Source organism: Triplophysa dalaica, chromosome 13 (genome assembly GCF_015846415.1).
Source record: "Triplophysa dalaica isolate WHDGS20190420 chromosome 13, ASM1584641v1, whole genome shotgun sequence".
NCBI classification, from domain to species: Eukaryota; Metazoa; Chordata; class Actinopteri; order Cypriniformes; family Nemacheilidae; genus Triplophysa; species Triplophysa dalaica.
The window spans coordinates 18,936,818-18,951,937 of record NC_079554.1 but is presented as its reverse complement, the minus strand read 5'-3'; the positions used below and the strand labels follow the sequence as shown (position 1 = coordinate 18,951,937).

Below are 15,120 nucleotides of genomic sequence, written 5' to 3'. Positions count from 1 at the left end.
TCGCAGTGGCACTATTTCATTCATTCTTGAGTGTAATCTTTCAACGCATCTCATTTGACTTGCAAGTTCCCGACAGTAAAATAACTAACCATTCGGTGTCAAGTGTCAGAGACATGTATCCATTGCTTCACTTAAAGCATTTTCATAACATCTCGCCATGAATCCAACAAATCTATAAATTCATCTAAACAAGCATTGTCCTCTGATTTTAAATCCAGAAAGATTAAGTAGCATAATTACAAGTGCCACTGTGAGAAGAGAGAGTATTTGAGGGATTGTGCGCCTGCTACTCAGAGAATTAGGATTACAAACTTGAGTCTTTCTGCTTCTCTGCCCGGTTGTACATTCTTACACAGTCACAGATTCTTTAGCGGCTTATCGTTCGGTAAGATCTTCATCCCTTCTCACAACACGCACAATCTGTTCCCAGCAGGCACTCGGCTTTATTCTCATTTACAATTCGTTGTTTACCGCCCTGCTGGAGCCGTGTTTAAAATCAACTGAAAGAAATCAATGAGGACGACGCACCACCATTCATCGCGTGGTGTAACTTACCAAAACGCATCCACTGGGGTCTGAACAACCCAGTGGAGATATTAGTATTCCTTCGCTATGGGAGAGATGCTATAGATAATGGGTCAGGGGGAAGCTCTGGCATGCAGTAGTACCTCCATCCCTCAAAAAGAGAACCCGGAGAAATACAGCGCATGGCCCATGAAAGGTATTACATATTTCCCAGTCTACTGCATGGGTGGCATTGGCAGCCTTTGTGAGGAGGAAGAACATTGATTTGTCAAGGTCCTATTTCTCTGAGAAAATACCAGAGGAAGAACGAAATATGAATGACTAGTAGGGTTGGGTATCGCGAATTGGTTCCATTTAAGAACCGGTCCCAAATTTCAAAGAACCGGGGATTTGATAGGACGCGAGCATTTCAGTTCTGTTTATCGATTCCTTACTTTTTTAAATCACTTGCGACAGCAGTGAGCATTTTACCGCTGTATCTGTCTGCCAGGACCTGCGACAAGGCCCTCATTTCAATACGCAAATGCGCGGTTCATTACCATCGACACTATGTAGCAAACATTCAAAAGTTTGGTTAGACTTTGTGAAAAAAGATGATAGCATTGCCACATGCAATACGTGTGGTAACGATATTTCGTGAAAGGGAGGAAGTACCTCTTATATGATGAAACGCATCATTAATCTGAAGAAATGCACTGTGTTTAAGTCTCTCAGCCTCGAGTCCTCCTGCTACAACGCACCACATCACATACAGATATTAGCAGTGCCTCGCACTCAGGTACAAAATACAGATAGAGATGAAAAGACAATCAGTTTTGTTTGACTTACTTTATTTTTTAAATTGTTCTGTTTACAATTAAACAGATCTGGGAAGCTACAGGACAACATGTTCCAGTTATTTTAAATGATATTAATTTGAATGATTAATTTAATCACTTTTTAAAAATGAATAAATTCAGTATTTTATTCACAAATAATTGTTTAGATAATAGACGATCTAGCAACTGCATGTTACATATTTTATGTTGTATTTCTGTGTTATACTTAAATAGTTTGGGTTGGTAATTGTTTCTGATTATTCCTTAATGGAAGTTTTGTTTATTTAGTTATTTTACGAATTGTCACAGTTAACAGTTATGTGGCAAGAATAAAAAGGTAAAAACTGTTTTCTAAAAGTATTTGCTATTTTTTCTCTCCCTCAAAAAACGTTGGAATCAGAACAGAGAATCGATAAGAACCGGATTCAATAAGTAGAAAAGGAATCGCTAAAATCAAAACGATAATCCCAACCCTAATGACTCGTAAATCTAAACATGCAAAAATGAGATCTGAAACTGATCGTTTCAACAAAAAGGTCCTCGTTCGTTTAGGAAAGACAAACTGAGAAGGAACTTCCTGTTTAAATTTTACAGTTTACTCAACCTCAGGGCATGAGAGGTCTGGACAAACTAGTGTGATACTGATCTACAGAAAACCGCCAGTAGCGTAATGAACAGGAAATGTTTATTGAAGCTCACGGTGCATTTCAATTTAGTTTTTCCTTAACAAATATACATGAAGTCATTTTGGTTAAATGCGTTTTCAATGGATTATTGTAATTGCGCATGTTGGACAAGGACAGAACCTTATTTTAGCACTAGTATAAAAAACTAACACATTCTTTGGCCAACACAAAGAATGCTGGAAAATGTTAAAAGGGATAGCTCACCCAGAAAAAAACATCAATTATTCAAACACGTCCTTCAATACCTGTATATGACTCTTTCTTCTGTGGAATACAAAATACATTGTAGTAAATAGATATTTATCAAAAGAAAACAATGGAAGTCAACAAGGGGCCAGTGTTGTTTATCAATGCTCTTCAAAATGTCATCCTACGTGTTTGGTGGAAGAAATAAAGAAATACAGGTTTGGAATAAGTCGAGGCTGAGTAAATGATTAACTTTCCCAGCCTGTCACCTCATAAACCACGCAGATAAGGAATTCTTCCTACCAAACATTATAGCTATTCTTCATCAACATTTGAAGAACAAACTAAATTGTACATTCAATATGAACTTGTTTGACATGTCCCAGAAAATTGGCACCCGGAAAAAAATTCACTCATTGATGTGCCATAAATAAGACCTTAGCTAAAATCGGCATTGAATAAAAGTATCACGAGATTCTCCGGCAACAGCGATTTTAACAGATGCAGTTTTTCAGAAAGCGGAGAGAGGGTGAGCGAGAGTGTACAGTGCTCTTCAGGTTTAGTATTCAAGAGAGCACACTCATAAGTAGATGACAAGGCAAGTTTGATATGACTGTCAATAACTGCACAGTCAGCACCAAAGAAGGGAGGACCGGATAAGCTTCTTTGGAACTTGAATGCAATTTCAAAGGAAACATGCAGCTTCGTCTTTCAAAAACTTTTAAGCTATTTTGTGTTGGTAACTTGTTTAAGCGAAATACTTGCGCAACTGATTATCTAATTGAGTTTTATCATTTTTGCGATGTGTTTGATGCACTTTCTGGGAACGTAACATGATGAACCAAGAACTCATAAGACACACATCAACTCTGCATTGAAACTGGTGATGAAGTACATACGTCTGAGCACAAAGCAAGCCACATTAATTCGTTTTCATATTCTTTAAATTTGCTTGTCATTTTAGCAAGTAGATAAAATATCTTTGGGCGTTTTCCTTGTCGCTGTGGCTGTTAGCTTAGTCACTGGGGTTACAGGATTTGTAAAGCTGCTGTTGAACTACTACATTTATTGTGAAAACGGTGCTACAGAAATAAATTCAATTGTGAATTGTCTTTCTCGTCCACACTGCAGGGGGCTGTGGGCAATATTAGTCCAAAATATATAGCACGGAAACAAACATCAAATATCACTATGAATACACCACCCTTTTACCTTCTGCAAACTATTTCCACAATACTATGATTAGGCACACAAGAATCCCACGGAAGAATAGTAAATTGCAAGAATGTAAATTTGAATTCAGCAATAGCCTTAGGGAACGGTCTATTCATAAATGAGACCGTACTAAACTAGGTTTTAACGATAATTTAATTAACAAAGGATTATCATATTAGATATCTTACTCGGGTGACCTTTAAAGCTGTGGCTTATGTTGGTAAAAAGGATCAAATGAAAATTAGGTAAATGTTGACTAACTGTTCTGTTGTATAAACACATTGAAAGAGGCAGGCACACATGCATGCAGGGCTACAAACTGCGACTAAATGTTTGCATTTTGCGATATTCAACTGTGCAGGTTACTCGTGTCACTGATGTTTCATGCTGCAGCGGACGCGCACAATCCAGGTCGTCATTTACAAGTTTACTCACACAAAACGTGAGAGCATGTCTACGAGTCGCTGTCTGCTCAGCTGTGACGGATTTCTTGAGAAACGAAGCGTTTAAAACGAAACTAACCGTGTATGTCTGCAGGAAACGCAACTTATCTGATGACTTGAGACAGCGCTGGATCTGTTCACAGCAAGAATAAACAAAGTTTTATTTGACGTTATAATAACAGTGTCGGTTGTGTTAACATGTGGAAAAGTGTCCCTTATACACAAAAAAGTCATCGTAAGAACGTAGCACACGAGACCTTTCATTTTGCTGGGTAACACTGTAAACAATTAAATGTATACTTTTGACAAACACAATTTCTGCTGGTTCAAATAACTTCAGATTACAATCTCTCTATTTAGCACCAATCAATAACAAAGCTTCTCTGTAGACTGCCAATTTTTAAATAAGCATAACCAAATCTGCAATCATCAAGTTACTTGTCAGTATCAGTAATACAGTTATTTTGGGGAAAATAATTAATAATAATAATAATATTAATAATATGTTTAATTTATGTAGCTATTTTCCAGAGCTAAAAGCGCTTTACAAAAACGTGAACACAACTAGCACAGAAAAATACAAGAAATCATACAATACACATGTCAAACACCACAAACAATGGTACTTGATTTAATGGTCCAAAATCGGTAACGGTACAATTATCCGACCAAAAAGTCTTTGGAGTAGGAACATTACAACATAATTGTAGCAACTAAAGTAGTCCCTCATAGAGCGACACACTGAACAACCTGTGTCAAATTGTGCCTCAAGTCGAACATTACAGGACCCCGAACGGCACACGGGAACACGCAGAGCAGTGCAGAACCCAAACGACAAGCGAAAGAACTCCCGCCAGGTACACAGACACTCCGTCCGCTGCATCCACCACACAATAAACACTACCAGGCAGATAGGCCAGCTGGTTCAGGTAGGCCAGATGAAACACCATAAGAAGCGATATACTCCACCTCTGCACATTGAATATAATTGTGTAAGACATAGAACAAACAGTTTAAACAACACCAAACAAACAAACAGCCCAGTATGAAGCGGCAGCAAAATGTGCACAGTGTACTCATACATGAAACTGAAAAAATTATAACAAAATAAAATTGAATAATTGCATTGCATGTTGATTTAAGGTGTGCCGCCAAATTGTTTGCTTGCGCTCCTAAAAATTTCAGTCAGGTACTACAGTGCTCCTAGTAAGAAAAATTAGTCTGGAGCCCCGCATGCACACACAAAAGCCATACCTGTAGGGGAATGTGCACATTACAAGGAAGCGACAAATCAGGATGATTGCAAATGACCTAAACATTATTTGGTAATATCTGTTCAGCATAAAATATTAACTGAGATGAATTACGAATAACAACCTCAGGCAATGCTATGCTAATTCTGCCCATTGGGTCTAATGCATAAGCTGATGATTGACTTACACTGTGTCCACAAGAGTGACTGAAACTTAGTCTTTCCTTCAGCTGGAAAGTTGAAAGCCTGCAAACATGCGGGATGCTGTAATTAGCCATTATGAAAGTGCCACGCCTGTAATTTCACTTCTCTATACAGCCCTGTATATTATCCTGGAAATAGTATGTTGTTTGCATAATGACACTTAAAAAGCATAACTTAAAGATATGAAAGCACAATTATGATAAGATTGAGGTCTACGCTGTCCCAGGGTTCAAATTGTTCATTCACACAACGGCCAAAGTGTCATGTTGAGCTGATATGGGAAATGAAATGCGGTATCATATGACCAAGACAGAGTTTGAGCCACTAATGAGCTTCATTCAGTAATTCAGTCAACAGGGGTCTAATAATGATAATGAACTCCATCTAGATGTCCATCATACAGCAGACAAGCAGCAGAAAACATGTGTGCCCTTTTGACATCCATTTTAAATGATCTGTACAATGATGAAACACGTCATGAACAAGCAAAACATTGTAAATTTCTGTCATAACGAAGTCATGTGGATCGTAAAACACAACAAACTAGAGTCAGGTGATAACTATAACCATAGATTATCCTTTGCCGGACAAGATTCCACGTTGGTGGATGATAAAGCACTTCAGAACTCAGCACTTCAGATCTTTAAATCTTTATCGACTACACCACAACAACTCATAACCACGGATCTGTAGGCACTTCTTCGATTTTTTCTTCTAAGTGATATTTAAAAAAACGTCACTTTGGCCATCATCTTCTTGCTGCTCCACAGCATTACAGAGATGAAGAAAGTCACATTAGGAGTATTTAAAACAGAACTGTATCTGCCCTTTATCTATAATTGACTATCTGTGATCAACAACTCAAATGAAGTATAGGTCATCCAGCATCCAAACATCCAAAACACAGAAGTAAAACACAGCAAACGATAATGATTCTGTATTTTACAGCAACCAGTGTGAGCAAAGAGTAAATGATTTGCTGTGTTCAAAAGCGGATGACATGCAAGAAACACTAAAGCCTGTTTCTGCTCAAAACATCACCACAGACTTGAGAAGAGCAAATACAGGCATCACAAAATAAGTTACCCGAGACTGGGGAGCAGGTGATAGGATCCTTCAGTGGTTGTATTACAGAAATGTGGATGTAAAGGGAGCCATGCAAGGATCTCGATGGGATTAATGAGCAGAAAGATAAGGGAGGATGATGGATTTCTTTCAGATCCCAGCTTGTAAAGAGTCCAGGCTGGATTTCTGAATAAGAATGTGATTATTGCTTTGTCTTGTAGAAAGGCCCATTGAAGATTGTGTCAGATCATACAGGGGCAGCAGAACAGTATAGAAAAATTATTTGACTTAATTTAACCAAATCAAAGCAGAAATGATATGGACAATATTAAACTTGCAATGGAAGCAACAGCACAAAATAAAATGCACATATTTGTGTTTCAACGTTTGTGAACGTCATGTCCATTTTACAAAGTTTGCTTGATTTTATAAACTAATGAAATTCTCTTTTGCAATCAACAGCATGCTGTTAATAGAGCTTATCGTGTATTGAACCTATGCAGAGATGGTGAAAAGTATGAATTAGCATGCCATGGTAGCATATGAAGATAAAGTATTTGCCCAGTGTGCCCCCTATAAAGGTTTTCATAGCAAATTTGAGATTTAGCCACATGACCACATTGCTGCTACACATTACAAGCATACTGATGTTGACAGCCAATCAATGGCTGCCAAAGGCAGCTCTGAAGGTTAATGACCCAGAAAAAACTTTGCATGTACATAAGCAAAGTCCCCTGAAGGAAGTCACCGCACATTACAATAAGGCAAATGTTGTAGAAGGGGTAGCTGCCTTCCTGGTCACATAAAAAGCACCTGCATAACGCATGCCAGAAAACAGGTGCTGCTCAAGTGGGCAGACATGTGCCTCTCTGGCACTGGAGCAATGGCCAGCCTGGCAGGACCCTCGCTCACGCTACCACACATGCTCCCTATCTCTCTGTCAGGCACACAGACACATTGATCTCCTGCCAAAACCCACTCTCCGGAGACAACCCAGTCCCACAGCTGAAAACAGGGAGGCAGAGTTAAGTTACAACCATTTGCCTGGCACTCTGAACAAGAGTGGAACCGTGATGGCTGGACAATGACGTGCCTCCAGTTTCATCCTCTATAAATCTGAATCTCATTTCTCGAATTGTTATGTACAAAGACAAATTTATACCTGAACAAATGTATGCATCGCAAGACCATGTCTGTTTAAACAGACCTAAATAACCATTTCAAAAGAGGCACAGAATAACTAGAAAAAACAACAAGATGTAGCCACAATATAAATAGGAAGTTTATTGTGCAGTGCAGACAACCTTTTTGACGTATATCCCATGATTATGGCACTGCTTATGCAAGGCACTTGAGGTTTGCGTTTTTTTTATTACAAAAAAATACGCTGTAAAGACAAATACTGTTGTATTGCATACTTGGATCGTGCTGTCCTGCATTATTTATTTGAAAATTTATAAAGCTTAAAAAGAGCCTATTATGTTTCACAGTTAAGCCAATTCTCACAATTATAAATCTCTTCGTGGGCAGGGAGCAGATCTGTTATTATTTTCCCAAATGGTATCAAATGAAACCAGAAATATACTCACATTTTGTAAATAAGTCAGAGGTACCAAGGTTTTTTACTCTGACATTTATGTCACTGATAAACCTGCTATTTTGTCATAAAAAAAGGAAAAACTTTAACAGCCAGCTTTAGGATTCTCTGACTCTGACAACAAAAGAAAACCTTCTACTCAGTGAAGGGGAAAAAATCTATATTTTTGCTTCATCCCTTTGGCTTCACAGATAAAAAAGAGAGGCCAGTCTAAAAGTCCTCAGACTTTCTGATAATAGTTTCAACCAGAATGAAACAAACTGGACAGCACAGTCCCTATACAGATAAACACATCACGGTCAACTGCCGCTGTTCATCTCTACTAGATACAAGACATTCGCCTTTGTATTCTCAAAAGCACTTTGATGAGAGCAATTCAAAACCACCACAACACGTAATGACGTGACCTTTTTATTAGTGATGGTAAACAGAAGAATAAGATTTGACCCTCTCCAGCTGACATGTGGCAAACTAATGAAGACCTTGCGAAAATCTAATTGATTTCTTTCCTCCCTTCCAATAAAGAACAAGAGTCAGTGCCATTCATTATTTGTTTAACAGGCTGAAAAAGTGCCGTAAAACTGACAAGGTCAATTTTTTAAAATGAATTAATGACTTAGAACATTGTACTAAAATAAAAATGAACTTTGTGGTGTAGCTTTCTTAATATTTCTGTGCTTTATTGTATCATTTGGTTTTTATTGTTATGTTTTAATGAAAGCGCATTTGTCAGCCATAAAACCTTTCAAATGTTCTTTAATGGAATTTGTATGAGAAGCAGAGACAGACATGCCTCATAGGCTCTTTAAATTTGACATTCGAATATATAAATCATCAAGGTTGTGGCTGTACGGCTGCATTTCATTCTTTTCCAAAAACGGATACCTAAGAGCTGGATAATATTGAAATATTTTGCTCTATGTGTTACCATGTTCCACTACGGCATTCTATCATTATAAAAGAAGGGAAAAATACATTACAAAACTTATATTCATCTGCGTGTATGACCATGACTAAAAGACAGAATCTGATTTTAGACTGTTTTTGGTCACCCCTGACTAAAACCTAAGATCAGTTTCATGCCAACACCGTATCAGAATAGTGCATTTCTTTTTTACTTTCAGGAACACCTCATGCTGCCAACAATACTCTACAGCTGAGCGGGGTGAAGATAATACAGAGTCCCGTTCATGTAACAACAGAATGAGACAATGACAAGTCACTTTCCACCCAAGCCGATACCAGGAAAAAGAAACGTGGCTCACACACGCCCAAAAACTTCTCTACGTCTCCTGATCAATGTATCTGTCAGGGCTGATGCTGATTGCTCATCTAATCAGCATTGGACTCTACTTTGGAGTATTCAATTACTCCAAAACCGAGTATTCAATTACTTGAAAAGCAAGCAATCACAACTGCAGTACAAGAGTCTTAATTTTCCCCTGAAAGCGCAGTGATTGAACCTCCCCTGCGCTACTGTCGCGAGCCGTTACAAATGCATTTTAATCTGCTAACTTTAATCTGTGCTTTAGTGTTGGAAAAGACAGAAATGCAATTCATATAACAAATGCAATAAATCATGAATTCCAGCACTGGGTTTACGGTGTTCTTGTGTTACATTTTGATTCCTTTCACATCTTTCAAAGGTTCCCATTCAATTCATTGTCAAAAGCACTTTAATATAATTGCCATCCAGCCTCGAACAGGTCTCAAACAGGGATATTCAGGCCACTGTAGAACGTATTCCAACAACCACAATAGCGGAAAGAAGAAATTACCAAGAAAAGGACGAGACAGGCTGGGGACTAACCATGCCTACAGCATCTGTGTTCTTGCTCGGGGGCATCCATTACATTTCTCAGTACCTCAGGTCAGTCAAGCTGCTTCTGGCTAAAGCGAGATTGACCTAAATAATCGGAGGGCGGCTTCGGTCTACAGACGCCCACCGTGGATCACAGCTGGAGTTGTAAGGGTAAAGGTGGGTTTTGAAGGAGAGACGAAAGGTTGTATCAGGACCGAGCACTCTCGTCTCCATTAGATTTAACTACCATGCCTTATTTACAAGACGAAAAATAAAAGAAAGCACACTGAATTATTTAGCATCCCAGCACTTGAGCGTTCTTGAGAAAAGTCACTATGTGATAGATGGAAAACAAACCTGAAATAAGATCCACAACCAAAAAGAAGAAATGTTAGTTTGACGAGCAACATGCTGCACGTATAAGTATTTTCTTGGCACGAAGAAACCCTTTTGACATGTTTAGATGCTTGCTCAGGGCACAAAAATGCTAGACAGTTTTGCAGCCAAAGTCAACTGTTTTAGCAACTTCTTCACTCATTATGTTGAAAAACTGGAAGAATGGGTTTATGGTAAATTGAGTTAAATCACATACAAAAGCATGATCAAATTTACCAACGTAATGTTTTCAAAAAACAAACATGCAAGGAAACGAAATATTTTAGGGATAATATTCTTGCTTTGGCATGCAGGAAAGAGAAAAAAAATCTAAAGGAAGCACCTTTCAAAACAACCACAAAGTTAAATCAATCATACTCCACACTTTGTTCCACCATATAGATTTTAAACTTGAATTTACATAATTGAATGTTTTACTACTTTGCCCTCCTCATTGATAACATGTAATCATCTTGATGAAAAGTGATTTTTCTTATTAGCCTGAATTGTGCATAATTAATAATAAGTGCATTGAGGTCTGAGCGAATGTAGAGCTCAGTTATCTATAATGAATGAGAGGAGCTCAGAGCCCAGGTAGGTGTGTGACGTGGCCTGCGAACATATCCTGCAGCTGCCACCTTGCAAACAGGTTCCACTCGACAAAACTACTTTTGTGAAGCCTAAACAGTTGAGGAGTCGATGTTAAGGAGACATTATGCCCAACCTCAGTTTCTATCTGGCTAATACTAATGGCGAAAAGGGACAAAAAAAATATGGAATCAAAACCAATTATTACATCACCATGGCCTAGCTCTAATTATGTCTTCGTAAAAAGCGAAGTCAAAAGAGGCAAAAACAGCCTTTTAAATGTCAGTGTGGCCTATCCATTGTAGGAGTTGACAACTTTCGGCTATAAAAGCAAAAAAAAGAATTCCACACAAACATTTTTTTCATCACAACCTTGAAATCAATGTATTTACTAAGGCAACTCTATAGTGCTCAAAGGTCAGATTTTCTGACATGCTGAGGCAGAGTGCTCAATGCCATGTCTCACAAAAGAGACCGCACAATGTCCAGCTGTGACTGTTTATTTCCCTTATGCCAGCGGTCAATGGATGAAATCCTATTCGAGGGTGAATTATCACTGTTCTCATGCTGCGTTGTTGCATTAAGCAGAAGATATGATGGGCTTGTCAGATCCACAGGCACACCAATGCTCTTTCGAAAGAAACATTGAGGCATCCGCATACACTAATGTTCTTAGTGTAAAACTCTATATCAGAGATAAGAACTCCGCCAATTCTGACAAACTACAACAAACTCAAAGAAGTCCCAATAGCTACAGGTTTTCCAACAGGTCCCATTGATTTAGTTGTGATACCTTTTCTCTCACACTCTTTAATTTACCCAAATGACAGCTGACTGAACACATATTAACAAAGTTACTTACTCTGTTACTCTGGGATTGTTTGCTGCTCAGTCTGAAGGGCACTAAAGTAATGGGTTTCCCAATCTCTGGAGTTATGACCTCTGAACCCGTTGAGCTGAATCTAACTATTGATCTGCATTACAAAATGTGGAGGAAAAGCACCAGGAAGCTTAACACATAAACTGACATAACTAAGAAAGGCAAAAAAGCACAATCTATGTCAATTTAAAGGACACCATATGGACATGGACACAATGTCTGTATGCAAATAGCTGCCAGCAACGTTGCACAAACAATTTTCAAAACCAAAGGTCAATTCAACTGAAAGAAAATGTTACGCCTTAACCTGAATGCCATGCTATCAGTTTTCAACTACATCTTTACAACAGGCATCCTTGATTTGAATGAGCAAAACTGATTTCAATCAATAGCATAATTTACATTAATCAAGTCAACGCTACGGATTTGATCATACTGTGGGCGGCCTGATAAACTTTAAACCCAAGAAAAGACAGAATTGCCTATGCTTCTTTATAAGGCAATGTTTAAAGGTGATGAGTAACTGGATACCATTCATAGACTGACCTACCTAAAAAGTGTATACAATGTGGCTGTTGGTGACTTTAGCACTTTGAACTAATGCACCGTTTATATGAGCATTCTGACCCAACAGGTATCCCAGCCCTGACCCAATCAAATTGCGATAGTTTAGGGTGAGTCAACCTGTACGTAACTAAACCGTTCAAATGTGTTTAATAGTGGTTAAAGAAGTAACACAAGAACAATACTGTATTTTGTAACACAAAAATGTGAATACAGTCTTGTTGGCCATAGGGGATGTAGGCACTTTTGACGGTACACATTTGTGCATTCACAATAATGCACAGGTATTTTATAGCACTAATGGGCCTTTGAGCTGGACCTATGTTGTTGATTTGTATCTTCTTCGAAACTTTGGGGAAACAGACTTTTGGGATGAGGAAGAACAGGTTTGAAGAAATGACAAATACAGGTTCAACAATATACAGAGCTGGACAGAAATATAGCCTATTTGTTATGCATGTACACTGGGAGGAAGCTCTCATGTAAAAACACACTGAACATCTTATGACTGAAAATCCCAGAATAACAATTTAAGAAATACTGACAAAAAAAAAATCACGGAATAGTGATCATAGTATAGACAGTACTGACAGTACTGACTAAAGCCAAATGAACACTGACTGCACAAGGGAGCAAAGCACTGACTTAAATACATTAAACGTCAACTGAATTTTTGGGTAAAAACAGAGTTTACGGAGTAAAACAACAGGAATTATGACTGAACAAGAGAGGTAGGTACTGAAATAATGAGTCAAAGGACACAACCGTCTTACCCTCAACGATAAATGAAGCAGGAAATAATGACAATAGTAAAACAGGAAATAGGGACTAAAAATGCGTACAATCCTCAATTAAATACTAAAATGCAGTTTACTCGCAGATAATACAGAAATATTATCCGTCAGTTCTCAGCAACAATGCAAACCGGTGTGTGAAGAATGATGAATGAGCTCGCGCTCGCTCTTCTGTTCTGAGTGACGGGAGCTATACGTGTCAATCAACCGACCTGTGAGAACAAACAGGTTTCACAACTGATCGTCTATCAATTTACTCGTATTACAACACAATTGTTTTATCAAAATGTTTTATTAAACTGACACTATCAACACCCGAGTCAAATTATTCCGACAGAAGAATAAAATATCAATGACAACGTAACCCTAATAATAATAACAACAACATTACATGTATTACGCCACACAATCGTGCTAATATTTCACACTTGAATATTAAAGAAGCAAATAAAGCCTGACTGACGTTAAACGTTGAGTTACGTCAAAAAGTTATTTTCCCAATCATACCTAACATACTTTTTACGGAAACCTGTAAAAGAAATGGACACACTGCGAGAAACCAAGAATAAAAGAACGAAAAATACCTCTTTAATTTTGGCTCTCTTCTCTTTAATATCAGGATCTGACGGCTCGTGCCCTGTTGCACCGGGCGGCCGCAAGTACTCAACGAGGGGCAAACTGTCATCTTTTAGGGCTTTCGCCCGTACAGCAACTTTCTCCTTCTCGCGCTTAATGTCTTGATCAATCTCTTCCGGTCGTTTCTGTAGGGTGTCCTTGGCTTCGAGCAGTGCCTTTTCGTGGTCTTTTCTAATCTTCGCCAGTATCTTCTCATCCTTGCCCGTTCCGGGGTTCGAATCGCTGACGGTACCTGTGCGCGTATCTGCCTCCACCGAGGACGAGCGGAAGAAAACTCCGCTGAGGAGCTTGGTAGAATCCGGCAAGAAGAAGATAGCTCCGAAACACAGAGTAATAAAGCCGCTAAAAACTAAAAGCAATATAAACTTCTCCGTAAGCCTGAAGGAGGTCGGGCTGACAGACTTCCTATTCGGGATAACCGTGAAAGGTAGAAGAGACGCTACAGGCATTTTCTTCGGCGTTTAAAGCAGCTCAATATTGCGAAAAGTATATAAACGAAAGTGACTGTCCGAGACGCTGATCTATATTCCTTATAATAAGGCTTAAATTGATCTCGAGCTGTTTGAATAAAACACTGTAGTTCCTTGAAAGAAGTTGATCCCGGTATGCGCACGATGTCCCGCCGCCTCAACTGAGCACGCTTACGCCTCACACACATCTGTGTGAAGTCTCGCTGGTGGACGGATTATGGAGCGGAAGGAATGGTAGAGATAGGTGATTGACAGCTCGCATTGGCCAATCGCTTTGTGCCCCCGTGCACAAGTTCGCTGTGGGCGTGTCTTCCGGACTTAAAGTGCAGACGCGTGATATCTTGTTCAAACTCAATCGGTTTATTTAGCCACGATTATAACTCCTTAAAAAGCGTTATGGTGATATGTGAAGGTGTAAATACGGTAAATACAAACATTTAATGCGATGTTAAACAATTAATGTTTAACAATGCGACGTGGGCAAAGAGGGGAACACAGTACGAGACTTGATAAACTGGACCGGTTTTTCTAGCCAAGGATTTCCTGAAACGTGATTGCAAAATAAACAAAACGCTGTTAAAATTCAGCTTTGCCGTTTGTTTTGAAAGCACACAGCATGTTCTTTACGCATGCTGCCAACAAAATGAAGAGGAGACAGCTGCTTCGTGCCTGATGATATTAGGGTTCTGGGAGACTGATGTGTCATTGCTTTGAGGGCTTCATTGTTTTAAGAGCAAGATGCTTTGCTCTTCACACACAGAGAGCTGAAGGATTATTTGTTTTTTGATATTTTGAGGACAAATGCTCAAATTTCCTCTCTCAGTGAAATGTCAACTTTAGCGGGGTGCATTGCCATATCCACAGTGATGATGCACATTTAACATAAGTGTCTCCAAAGCCTCTCTGCTCAGCCTGTTTCTTAGGTTAGGAGTTTCAGAAGGGTGGATGTCTAAAGCTCAACACCTGCCGCTGCGGCCCCACCTGCTGTGCACAGGGTTCCAAAACCTGCTTCAGCTGATTT

The 15,120-nt window shown here is 38.9% G+C and overlaps 1 protein-coding gene across 1 annotated transcript in view; it reads right to left on the bottom strand.

Annotated features, from left to right (window-relative positions):
- Nucleotides 1-14,297, bottom strand: part of man1a1 (mannosidase, alpha, class 1A, member 1) — a 77,948-nt gene extending 63,651 nt beyond the window's left edge. The window contains exon 1 of the mRNA XM_056764428.1: nucleotides 13,578-14,297. Coding sequence (XP_056620406.1) covers nucleotides 13,578-14,078 — 501 coding nt within the window. The 5' untranslated portion in view covers nucleotides 14,079-14,297. The remainder of the gene's footprint in view (nucleotides 1-13,577) is intronic.
- Between the last annotated feature and the right edge of the window lie 823 nt (nucleotides 14,298-15,120).